Source organism: Pteropus medius, unplaced genomic scaffold, assembly GCF_902729225.1.
Source record: "Pteropus medius unplaced genomic scaffold, Ma_sr-lr_union100, whole genome shotgun sequence".
Taxonomy (NCBI): domain Eukaryota; kingdom Metazoa; phylum Chordata; class Mammalia; order Chiroptera; family Pteropodidae; genus Pteropus; species Pteropus medius.
This window is the reverse complement of record NW_024349803.1, coordinates 19389129-19401913: the sequence shown is the minus strand read 5'-3', so window position 1 is coordinate 19401913 and position 12785 is coordinate 19389129. Positions and strand designations below refer to the sequence as shown.

At 54.8% G+C, this 12785-nt stretch overlaps 1 protein-coding gene across 1 annotated transcript; it reads left to right on the top strand.

Annotated features, from left to right (window-relative positions):
* CSPG5 (chondroitin sulfate proteoglycan 5) lies at positions 1-12177 on the top strand. Its single transcript, XM_039837604.1, has 5 exons — positions 1-265; positions 950-2063; positions 4802-4990; positions 6810-6885; positions 11637-12177. The coding sequence occupies exons 1-5, from the start codon at positions 169-171 to the stop codon at positions 11796-11798; spliced, it is 1638 nt and encodes a 545-aa protein (XP_039693538.1). The 5' UTR covers positions 1-168; the 3' UTR covers positions 11799-12177.
* The last annotated feature ends 608 nt before the right edge of the window (positions 12178-12785 follow it).

The window sequence follows — 12785 nt, the reverse complement described above, 5'->3', positions numbered from 1 at the left end:
AGGTGCGGCGCGCCGGGGACAGCGGCGGACGGCGGCGGCGGCATGCGGCTTCTCGCGCTGCCCATCGTGGGCTGAGACGGCCGCAGCACGGGCGGGAGGCGCGGCGGCCGGCGAGCCGAGGGCGCAGCCAGCCGGGCAGACCGTGGACAGCGGTCGGGGCGCCGCGCCATGGGTCGAGCTGGGGGCGGGGGCCCGGGCCGGGGGCCGCCGCCGCTGCTGCTGCTTCTGGGGGCCACGCTGGTCCTCGTCGCTGGGGCCGCGCCGGGTAGGTACCGACTGCGACTGGGACCCCAGCGGCCTCCGCGCCCCACGCTGAGCCAGGGTCCCGCTGGCTTCGGGTACAGGCGGAGTCCGCGAGCTGTGGCAAGGGGGCGGGGCAGCGTCTTGCCTGCGGCCCGAACCGGGGAAGGGGCGCGCGAGGAGGCGGGGGTCTTGGGGAAGGCCGAGCGGTGGGGGTCGGCCCCGACCAGGGTGTGTGGACCGAGATGCCGGCCAGGGAGGGGTCGGGGGCGGGCCCGAGGGCGAGGTGACCTCGGCGCGGACTTGGAGGTGTTTGGGGGCATGAGGGATGTTCACCAGGGCGGGCCTGGGGTGTGGGCGGGGCCGTATATGCGAGTTCAGGCGGGGCCTGGAGGTGGTGTGGAGTTTCTCCCTTTGCGGCAAGACCTAAATGCCTGGTTAGACAGCGGTAGTGTCGGGGTGGGGCCCTGCTTGAGGGGCGAGTCATAATAGGGAAACGCTGGGTCGTCTGTGCTCCGGCTTGGGGGGCGGGATCGGGGCGGGGCTTGGAGATGGGCGTGGCCTCGGGAAACCTGGAAGCGGCGGCTTAGGGTTGGCTGGGGTCTAGAAGAGGGAGCCGCGGCCGGGGCGGGGCGGGGCGGGGCGTGGCCGGAGTTCCCCCCGCGCGCGCGCGACCCTGACGCCCCGCCCCTCTTGCTCCCGCCCGCAGCGCGTGAGGCGGGCAGCGCCGTCGAGGCTGACGAGCGCGTGAAGAGCGCCTCGGCGTGGGAGCCGCGTTCCAACGACACGCGGGAGAAGGCGGGCCCACCAGCCGCTGGGGGAGGTGAGACCTCGTGGACCGCGCCCGACGGCGAGCAGGCGGTGCTGGGCCGTGGGGCTGGGCCAGAAGACGTGCTGGAGGCGTCGGCAGCGGTAACGGGCACTGCCTGGCTGGATGCTGACAGCCCGGGCCTGGGCGGAGTGACTGTAGAGGCCGGCAGCGGAGACACCCAGGCCCTTCCAGCCACTCTCTCTGCTCCTGCCGAGGCTCTCGAGCGGTCATCAATGCCCCGCACCATCCCTGACGCTACAGAGGCCAGTGGACCACCCTCCCCCACCCCTGGCCACAAGCTGAACCCAGTCTCAGAACTCCCCAAGGAAAATCCCTTGGAGGTTTGGCTGAACCTGGGAGGCAGCACACCTGACCCTCATGAGCCAGAGCCCACGTACCCCTTTCAAGGCACACTGGAGCCCCAGCCGGCGTCAGATATCATTGACATCGACTACTTCGAAGGATTGGATGGTGAGGGCCGTGGCGCTGACCTAGGGAGCTTCCCGGAGTCGCCAGGAACTTCAGAGCACCACCCTGATAGTGAAGGGGAGACCCCTTCCTGGAGCCTGCTTGACTTATACGATGACTTCACCCCCTTTGACGAATCTGACTTCTACCCCACCACCTCCTTCTACGACGACTTAGACGAAGAGGAGGAAGAAGAGGAGGATGACAGAGATGCGGCTGGAGGTGGAGACCTGGAAGATGAAAATGACCTTCTAGTGCCCACTGAGAAGCCTGGTCTGGGGGCTGGGACAGGCCAGCCCACCAGTCGGTGGTATGCTGTCCCTCCACAGCATACTCTGGGGATGGTCCCCGGCAGCAGCATTGCCCTCAGGCCTGGCCCAGGAGAGCCAGGCAGGGACCTGGCCCCAAGTGAGAATGGCACTGAGTGCCGCAGTGGCTTTGTGCGGCATAATGGCTCTTGCCGGTCAGTGTGCGACCTCTTCCCAAGTTACTGTCACAATGGCGGCCAGTGCTACCTGGTGGAGAACATAGGGGCCTTCTGCAGGTAAGAGTGTGGCACACAGGTGCACAGGGACTTGTAAAAGAACTCCTGACAAGTGTGAGGCAGACTTGGCAAAGTGGGGGTATGACAGGCACAACTTCCAAGAGGTTGTGCATCCGTGGGATTCCCAGGTCAGGAGATGCTCGCCTGGGCATCTCGTACAGAATTACTTGTTCACTGCCCTGCCTGTGATCTCGTCACTAGGAGACGTTCCTCAGAAATAAGATGCTGTGTTCCTCTAAGTGTTGTGCCTTTTACCCAACCACTAAACTATAAAGGCAAAATAAGGGTTTAGGAAACAGGTCTTTGCTGGCTTGAGGGGTTTTCATTGGGGAGTTCTGTCTACACTGGCAGAAAGAGTAGGCCCATAAACCTGCTTGGCGGGAAAGATCGCTGCCGAGCACTCCCTGTGGGCCACGCGTGTGGTAGGAGGAAGGCCCGTCTCCCTGCGGGCGTGAGTGGGGGGCGGGCATGTCAAGTTAGAGCGAGGGCCTCCTCTGTGGGAGCAGACCCAGAGAGCAGCCCCTCAGGTCATGTCGAGTGCAGAGTCTTGGCATAGCAGACGTGGTTGGGTGTCTTACCTTTGGGTTGTGCCATTTTCCCTTCCACCTTGATTTTTGTTTTCCTTGGAATACCCAGTCCAGGATGTTTGAAAGACTCAGAGAGTTCAGTGTCCCTAATGACATTGTCTGCAGCCTCCATCCCATGCCTCATCAGTAATTACCCTGTATACCTGTCCTCACGGCAAGGTCATTAACCTGCTGGAGAGCCCACTGGCTTATTCTGGAAGAATCACAAGTCAGGGGCGGTCTGGGTGGTTTGCTTGTCCCCATCCTTACAGGCCCTGGAAGTGGAGTAGCACCCTCAGATTGCTCTGGGACGTGTTTCCTTTGGTCCTAGGAGGGGCATTTCTGTAATCTGGGTGTCTTTTTTGAGTGTCACTCCCAATGTGTCTTTTCCTTGGCCTTTCTGGAGGTGTGTGAAGAATTCAAATTCTGAAGCTCTTGATGTTCCGATAAAAAATAACATAGAAAGCGTGAATGTTGTGCCTTTGTCATCAAAGCTTGAGTTCCAGTCCCTTCCTGTGAAGTCGTTTCCTGTAAATGATCCTGACATTAGAGTCACTCATATAGGATGTGTCCACACAGTTCTGATTGGAGTTCTTGAGCCATTGCCAAAAGGAGGCATGTAATCAAGAAATTATGGCAGTAAGACCTTGCTGGTTGGTTAAAGACTACCAGAAATATGGGGGCAGCCTGTGCTTTTGCTCCTCGGACTTTAGTTGGGAGGCACTGTAGTGATGAATTTAGCATGGAAGCTGTGGAATCTCTGTGCAAAACCATCTCTGTCATTCCACTGGAGGTCTGAGTTTTCACCTTCAAAGTAAGCTCCCCATCAGAGTATGAAATTTGGAGCCCTTGATGCTCCTGGAAAGCTCCCCAGACCTGCTGGCGCTCTCAGGGGGTTACCGAGTGGAAGAATAAGCCCGTTCTCACTGAGCCGCATGCCTGTGCGACCATGGATCCACCGTGGATCCTGCCTCAGCAGGGCTTCTGCACAGGTCCACCCCAGGTCCCCTTGCTCAGCATCCTTCCCAGGACCACACGTGGGCCTCCTTACCAGAGATCCCTCCAGCTGTGTACACCCAGGCCGGCTCTGGCTCGGAAACTGCTTTGCATTCCACTCACAGGAGACTGCTGAGCCCTTAGTTGCAGACTGCAGTGTGCCTTTGTCTCTGTCACCCTGACCCACTGCAGAGAAACGATCAGAGCTATGGCAGAACTTCTCGGGAACAGTGGGTTAGAGGGATTGGCCCTCCCCGCCATCCTCATGCAGATAGCCTCCCCATGACTGCAGAGGGTCATTTGGAAAAGAAAGAATTCCCTGTTAGCCATGTCTCCCCACCCCGTTCTGGGTGTGGAGTAGCCAATTCTCCTTTCTCTTGTCTGTTATTCACCCTGAGGTTCATGTCCTCCCTCCTTTGCCTGCCTCTGTATCCTTCCACATCTTTCTTCTTTGAAGCAGCCTGGTTCCCATGGAAACAGCAATGTCATTGGAAGAGTTGGAGCCTGGGAATGTCCCCAAGGGCAGGAGAAAGTCACTCAACAAAAGGACTAAAACCCACCCGGAGGGTTGATTCTCACTAGGCTTTCATGACAGTTCTCATGGTGATAGGACAGGAAGCTATAGGGGCAGAACTTTGGAGGCTGCAGAGGTAGGAGTGGAATATACATCCATCTTTGTGCTTGTCCTTGCCTGTCACTCCCCTCTTTTTCAGTGTCTGGTTAGCCACGCGCACTAGATGGGTCTGCCGAGCAACAAGATAGGTTTCCGTGGTAGGGTGGATCCTCCTGTTCATCTTTCTTTCATCCAGAGCCCCAGGTTGGCGGCTGAGAGAATCCCGTGATTGTTCTCATTGAAGCTGTGAGGTGAAAAACCAGGGTTCCCTTCCTCCTCCATCATTTCACAGCCACAAGAGTGACCAGTTCTCTCCGTTTCTCAGCTCCCATGACGTACTTTTATGTCATGAATCTCAGAGCTGCCTGGGTCACTGCATAGGGGGTTTGTAAAGACAGGGCAAGAAGATCAGCTGTAAGGCCTGCACAGGGTGGAGGCATCACAGCCCCTCCAGACGGTCCTGGGAACAGGATTGGAGCGAAGTACTGGAGTCGGGGACCGGGCCGTGGCTGTGGCCAGGGCGGCCTGCCTGTCGCCGCGGTCTCACGCTGTCGCTGCTGCAGGTGCAACACGCAGGACTACATGTGGCACAAGGGGATGCGCTGCGAGTCCATCATCACCGACTTCCAGGTGATGTGCGTGGCCGTCGGCTCCGCCGCCCTCGTGCTGCTCCTGCTCTTCATGATGACCGTGTTCTTCGCCAAGAAGCTCTACCTGCTCAAGACGGAGAACAGCAAGCTGCGTAGGACCAAGTGAGTCTGCGTCAGCCAGCCCACCCCCAGCCCTGCGGCAGCACCCCTCCATCCCGGGTTGTGTTTTTCACACCAAAGAGTCACGCGAGGGTATCCATTCCTGCACAGAACGTGCTGGACCTGCAGCAGAGGCTAAGCCCCTGTGGCATGCCGCAGCTATCTGGCACCATTTCCCCACAGCCTCACCCGGGCTGGAGGGTGCTTAAAGAAAAAGCATCCAGCATATATATGTAGCAACTCCCAGCTCCAATCCCCAAGTAAGTCCCTGTGCTTGGTCCCCCGCCCCCGCCTGACTATACCTGCGTCATCCTGGGTCTTTGACAGCCAGGGGCCAGTATGAGGATTCCACTCACAAATCAGCACGAAGTAACCCCAGCTCCCTCAAATCTCGAGGGAGCTCAATACCAGCTCCTCCCCAGCGAGCGCTGAGGAGAAGGGTTAGCACTGCTCTGCTGCATTGCTTTTCAAAGCTTGTCAACCCTGGGTTCACACAGAATGCAAGGAGCTTAAGGAAATCCTGTTTACCTCTCCTAAATGGAATTTGGGGGGTGAAGGGTGCTCGGTCTGACTTCCTCTGCTGTGGATTTTAAGGGCCACATGGGGATAGAGAGTCTCATTTCAGCTCTGCTCTTAGCAGAGGAGCGACTGCTGCCTGGGTGTGAAAATCAACATGCATTTACTCTTTAAGTCCATGCGTTGAATGCTCAATCGTGACCTTACACACCGTGAGAGAATCACTCTTCTCATTAAGTAGAGAACCTTCGGAAGTGTCACAAGAGTCACAAAAGGCAGAGATTGGAGTTCAGCTTCCTTGGGGCCCAAAAGAGAATTTACGCAGAACTGCACCCACCACCCTTTCAACTTATCACCTTATGAATCCCCTCCCCCTGACCTGAGACTCCCTTCAGAGAATGTGACCGAAGGCCTTTCCCTGGGTCCTGGGAAAAGGACAAAACGCCAGCTGTTGCTCCTTTGCTGGGTAAACTCATGCAACGCACGGATGCCTGCAGCTCTGCAGCCTTTCAGCTAACCGTCATGGGGCTAAGGGGGCCTCTCCATTGTGCCTGTGCATTGAGGCAGGGCCGTATCTGTGCACGTGATCACAAGCCAGGACCCTTGGCTCCTCATGGCTACACCAAGGGGGTGTGTGGCAAAAGAGAGGGGAGAGGAGATGGGACCACCTATCAGGACAGCAGCTGATGAGGATGAAGAGAAAAAGGAGCAACTAACTGCCCGGGGAGAGGAGAAGCAGGAGCTGTGGCGAGGGACGGGGCCTTCCTGTGCGTTTTGCGCAGAGGACGGCTCGCGAACCCCTTCAGCTCAAATGCTGCCTCCCCGTTTCCCTCTGCAAACCTCTTTCCCAAGCCCGGTTTTGGCTCCGATCATGTTGCATGTGCTCCATGCACTACAGATACCACAGTAGTTTATTTAGTCTAAGATGCACATTTTTTTTTTCACATATTAACATCTCTGAAATTGGATTGTGTCTTACAATCGCTGGCATCTGATAATCGCTGTTGGCCAGATGGCATTCATGATGTGGTTGTAATTGCCTGGCGTGGTCATAGCTGTTCATATCGTTGTCAGTTCTTTATGAGTCTAAATGAGCTACTTCAAGTATATAACAAAAACTCTAGGTGATAGGGAAGTACTGGATCGTGATTTAAATGGTAGTTTTTTCTTAGTGATATGTCATATAATGGTGCATCTTATCACAGTTCACGGCATTTGATGAAATAGAGTATTTGACCCACGAAGCTTTCGTCAGAGTTGGCCATGATCATTTCACTTACGTTTTTCCCTTTTCTCTCCCACCCAGCAAATTCCGGACCCCATCTGAGCTCCACAACGATAACTTCTCCCTCTCCACCATCGCCGAGGGCTCTCACCTAAATGTAAGGAAACTTTGAGACACTTCCGTACCCCCACCCACCCATGCCCGTGCCTTGGCTCACGATGATGACGTCATCTGTCAGGTCACTCGTGTGTTCTCCACGCCTCCCCTGTGCATGGCGAAGCCCCCGGCCGTGCCGTTGGTCCGTTTTGGAGTGTGGAGCCACTCCTCGGAGCCCTGGAGATCAGCTCGGGGCAGCCGGTCAGGGCGGCGAAGGTAGAAATCAGGGCTTGATGGCGTAGGTTGTACAGAAAGGTTTTTTTTAGGATGAGTCGAGATATTTAGCTTCATCTAGACTTTTGCAGTCTGATTTTTATCTTTCTACTTTCTATGTGAAGGAGAAAGACTGCTTTTATGGCTGTGGAATTTCCTGGCAGCCATCGAAGTAAGAGGTGGTCATTCTTTGGGAATGAGTGGAAAAACCTCTGGGATGGCTGGAAAAACAGTGTCCCTGACATTGTCAGAGGCTCCGAAAAACTAACAGGCTTATATGTCCACTGATTATGGCTGAGGAGAGCACAGAACACTGAGGGAACCATAAGTCTGGGGGTAAATTCTATTCTTAGGAGGATGGGCTCATAAATATCACTTGAAACCCAATAAAAGGTCCCAACAGACCATTTTCTTAAGGCCCTGGCCTAGTGCGTTGTCTGGAGCAGACTAACCTGTAAGATACTGGGTATCGTCAGAGGAATTTCAGAAACAAAGCAGAAACCATCCAAGCCCCAAATCGTGTCACATCCAAACCCAAGAATTCTGCATGTAGCGCAGGCTCCGTACCCCAAGGTAAATGCATCGTTACACACGTAAACTGAGACTGTGCAGGGGGAAACAGTGCAGTGTAAGAGGAAATTCGAAGACGTTCTTTGACATAATGGACCATAGAGTATCAGAGCTCACGGGAGCCATAACGGTGTAGGCCAGCGCCATCCAGTTTCTGGGCGGTAGAATGTTCTGTAGCTGCATTGTGCCTACAGCAGCCAGGAGCTACCTGTAGGTGCTGCCGTATCAGACAGCACAGATCAAGACCATTGTCTCCTTTTTATAGGTGGGGGAAGAGTAGCCCCCGAAGGGGAGAGAGAGAATAAAGGTAAATGAGACCTTGGTCCCCAAACTCAGAAAAGGAAAAACTCAGCCTAGTAGAGGGACGAGCAAAGGGGTTAATTTAAATAAGAGATGAAAGAGGTTAAGTCAAGATAGTTTTTTAAAGTCTCCCATATAAAAGGTAGAGAAAGAACAGATATTATTTTACTTGGTATGCACCAAAATAGTAATAAGTTCAAGATGGGCACACTAACCCAGGAAACAAGATGTCCTATGAACTCTGAGGCTCATCACCACAAGACACAGGTGGCGTGAGGGCAGGCAGGGTCTCGCCCATGTCGGGACACTGTCCCTGCCTTTCCCAGCCCCTGTCAGTGACACTTGGTCGTCGTTTACGGAACATTAGTGAGTGGCCGACTGCAGGGTCTCAGTTCCACCGTCTGATCTGCCATCCCGTCTGTGTGGGGCTGCATGTCTGACTCGTGTGGTGGCTCCTGCAGTCAGGGTCCTTACTGTCCATGGAGGATGGGGGCCCTGGGGAGAGTTTCCGGCTTGCGCATTTCCTGTACCCCAGGAACGGACGCCTTTCCTCTTCGCGAGGAGGGAGGGGGAGGACGTAGCTTCTCCGGGAGGCCTTGGGCGCGTGGGCCAGTGCAAGTATTTCCACTTCTTGGCTGACCCAGCTTAGTGGAAAGCAGGGCATCCGTCCGTGAAGGCCACCACTGACCGCGAGTTCAGACTATGGCAAGCAGAAAACAGAGTGGAACAAGGGTGGCCAGCCGCGGGGCACTGTGCCTGAGAAGGGCCGTGAGTGGTCTGGGCAGCACTCAGGGCATCATGCAGGGCAGTGCAAGACGAGGCTCTGGTGGCCTCTGGCTCCTCTTGGTCTTGAGGGTCATTTCCGCCTGGCATCCTTCCCTTGGCTTGTGCCCCAGGGGACATTCTGTCCCCTCTGCCCAAGCTCTGAGCGTGTGAGGGGATGACTTTCCTGTCCGGCAGGGAATGTACCAGCAGATTTTCTACCTTCATTCCTAATTCTCTCCACCTAGCCCAAGTCAGACACGATCACGTTCAAGGTCTGTGGGCACTGACGGTTAAGACAGTTGCCACTTTATCATGAAGTGAAGCCCTGTTCATTGCTTCAGGCACCACACTGATTGCTTGAAAGTGAGGCTGGCAGCCGGATGAAGGTGAGAAAGCCTCCAGGTTAGCCGGGAGGTGGACCGAGGGGCACCCAAATCAAACCTGCCCATGTAGTCTCTCCCCATCCCTTCCCCTCAAATTTCCTTTTTGGTATTGCTGTCTCCTAAAATTTTGGAGAGTTCTATTTATCTTAATAGAGGGGTGATTTCTTTCACATAAGTAAAGTAGACTGAGTGGGTCATTTTCCTGCCCAGTCCCAGTCATCTCTGAAAAGCCACTCTCTGAAAAGCTTTCCAACCAGAAACGAGCTGCTTTGGGCCTGCGGTGGGGGAAGGCTCAGTCGCGGGGATCTGCTGTGTCCACGGCACTTCCCTTGCCCCTGCTGCTGGCCGGTGCCCTCCCGGGCTGCCAGGCAGCCCTGCAGCTGGGGAGCCGGTGGCCGCGTGAGTGGGAGCCCTTTGTGTAGCCGAGCTGCCAGCCCCGGAAGCATCCGGGGAAAAGGGGTCCCAGCGGGGATGGCGAGTGTGTAGGAAGCTAGACACTGTCCAGGTGCACAGCGTGAATGAGGTCACCTGAAGTCCTCGGGCAAACTGCTGGGTCTCGCAGCTGTCTGCGGAACGTCGTGGCTATGACTCGGTCCTCCTAGACTTGACAGACCTTCCGAGATTTCAGTTTGCTGCTGGGACTTGTCCATGGCGTCCCTTAGAGCAACCCCCCCTCCCCGGCCCTCTGTTTAAATCTTTCTAACTTCTCAGACTCCGCTTTTCCATGGCTTTGGTAAAGCTCTGTGAGCCGCCTCTCCTGATCGAGGTGTATGTTTGGACAAGGAGGGTCCAGGCCTGAGCCCACAGTACTGCTGGGCTGGGGGCAGTGTGCCAGGAGTAGGGGCACGCAGCACTTTCCAGGACTTATGCCAGATGGAGGTCCTGCTCGCTCGTGGTGATGGCAGGCAGGCCTTCTGCTGAGGGAGTCTGCAGCCCTGGGCACAATAGGGTCGTGCTCTGGGGGACACACCTGGTCAGCAGAGCCCCATCTGGGTTCGGACCCTCGCTCACCTGTTCCGTGTGTGGGCAGTACTAGCTTGTCTGACAGCGTTATTTGATACCCATGCTCCTTATTTTTACAATGCACTTCGCCCACCCGTTGGCCCAGAAGGCAGTTTCCTCATCTATCCAAATGCCCTGAGCCCTCAAGGGGCCGGGTTTAATCTGGGCGCCCACATTCACGGCGTCAAAACTCCTGACGCCCAGGTCTGTAAGGACTCCCTAATCCACATCTCTTCACATCATGAGAATGTCCCTGTGCCCCCACAGGCCCCAAAGAGTGTACGATATGGTGGGGAGAGCCGCAGGCGGAGATTATCTTGAGTCTTATCCTCGTAAGTGAGTCTCCTCATAAGAGGAAAGGCGAGCGTAGGCCATCCTGTCTTTGACATCCACAGCGCTCTCTCCAGGGTCTGCAATGGCCCAGCCCTCAAGCGTCCATGCCCAGCGCCCGATCCTTCAAAGCATGCTGATTACCTCGAATTTTGGAAGGGGTTAAAACAAGAAGGATCTGAGCTGGCTGGTCAGATAGGGACATTCTCTGCCCTTCTTGCCAGCCATGGACCTGCCTGGGTGGTTACACAGCCTCTTTGATCAGCAGAGTTCCAGTAGCCATTTGGGGCATCCGAGAAGGAATTGAGGCCCACTGGATCGCACTGGGCGTGACCCCCGTGGGGGCCTCAGGAGAAAGAGCCGTGGGAAGGCTGGAGTTGCCACAAGTGTTCTCTGAGCTCCCAAAATGCAGGATCAGAGGACTGTGCTGGTGTAGGTGTCCTGAAAACCTGTAACACGCAAATGCAGGTCAGGTTTGGCAGCCGTCAGAGGGCTGCAGGCAGCATACATGGGTAGGCGGGAGGGCACGGTAGAGGTCAGATGTGGGGGTGAGCCAGCGGCACAAATAGCATCTGTTGTAGAGAATGGCAGATCATCGGGGCCTTGGACTCATCCGGGCTCACACTGAGGAAACACCTTGTAAGTCAGAGTCTTTGTTGTAGATCAACTTCTGAGGGTAAGAGGCTCACACGCCTCTGGGCTCCCGTCAGGACGTGTACTTGCCGTGGGGAGAGGGACCCGAGCTTTGCCAGGAGAAGCTCTGTGCCTGACTGTGGCCCCATATGCACCCCACTGTCTGCCTGGCCAGCCCTGTTCCTTGACCACGACCTTTCTGTGAGAACAGAACTCACACGCGGAGGGCCGTGGGAGGGGGCGCCAGGCCGGCCAATAGGAGTCCCAGCAGGTGAGACTGTAGAGGGACCAGGCCAAGCATTAAAAGGGGCTGTTTCTCCCCAATCTCTGTCAAAGAGAAAAGTCGTGATCCAGTCACCTGTCCAGTTTTCATGTCTCTGGCCAGCGTTTTTGAGGATGACTTTCCTGAAAAGTAGCTGCTAGTGAGTCGCTGTGGTCCCTTCAGGTCTCGGAGTTTCCGTCCTTTTTTTCAGTTCTGCTTCTTCCAGCCAGACAGAAAAGCCCAAGCCCATCGTCTCCTTCCTGTCCACTCCCCTCACCCTTTTTCCTCTTCCAGGATGATCCTGGTGCTCCCCACAAAATCCAGGAAGTCCTCAAGTCCTGCCTGAAAGAGGAGGAGTCATTTAACATCCAGAACTCCATGTCGCCCAAACTGGAGGGTGGCAAAGGCGACCAGGCAGACTTGGAGGTGAACTGTCTTCAGAACAACTTGACCTAAAGCAGAGCGAGGAGATAGGCACTGAACTGGGGGGTGGGGGGTGGGGGCGGGGAGAAGCGTGGCCCCTCTTGTACAGAGTCTATTTCTTGTAACCATTTGTTAAACTCTTTTCTTTTTCTGATCTCATGGCATGCTTTAACGTATTTTGTACAGGAGGGTGAAAAACAAAAAAACAAAATAAGCAAAGAACTTGAACAGAATTGCATACGTGGGGTTGTTCGTCTGTGCTGTCTGTACATTGCTTCTGCTGCTGCGATTTCTAAACCTATACTGTTATTCAACTGACTTTTTTTTTGTACTTTGATCCACCTTTTTTTGAAATACCAGTAAAAAAACAAAGTTCTTGAAATAAAACTTTTTAAAAAGCCATTTTCCTAATGTCATTGTGTCCACTCCCTACTCATTCTTACAGTTTAAGTTGAATTCTTACTTTCATTGAAGATGTTTATTTATACATGTTTGAAACCCCTGTGTATTCGTCAGGTCGGGCTCCCATAACAAAGTGCCACAGACTGGGTGGCTTGAACAATAGAAATTTTAAAAACAATTCTGGAGGCTGGAAGTCCAAGATTAGGGTGCAAACAGAGTTTGTTTCTGACAAGGCCTGTCTTTTTGTCTTGCTAATGCTGTATGGCCTTCACGCTGTGTCCTCACATGGCCTTTTCCCTGTGCGTATTGGGAGAGAGGGAGCGGGAAGAGAGAGAGAGAAAGAGAGAGAGAGAGGGATCTGGTCTTTTTCCTCTTCTGATATCAGGCTAGGGCCCCACCCTGATGACCCCATTTAACCTTATAGGTCCTACCTCCAACACGGTCACATCAGGAGTTAGGGCTTTAACATACAACTTTTGGAGGGAGGGGGGACACCATTCAATCCGTACCAGTCTGCAGCAGCTACTATTAAGAATACTCTTTTCTTCTTTCATAGATATTTATTCAGTCCTTACTCAGCCAGGTGCTATGCTGGGCGCCGGGAACTCTAGTTGAGTA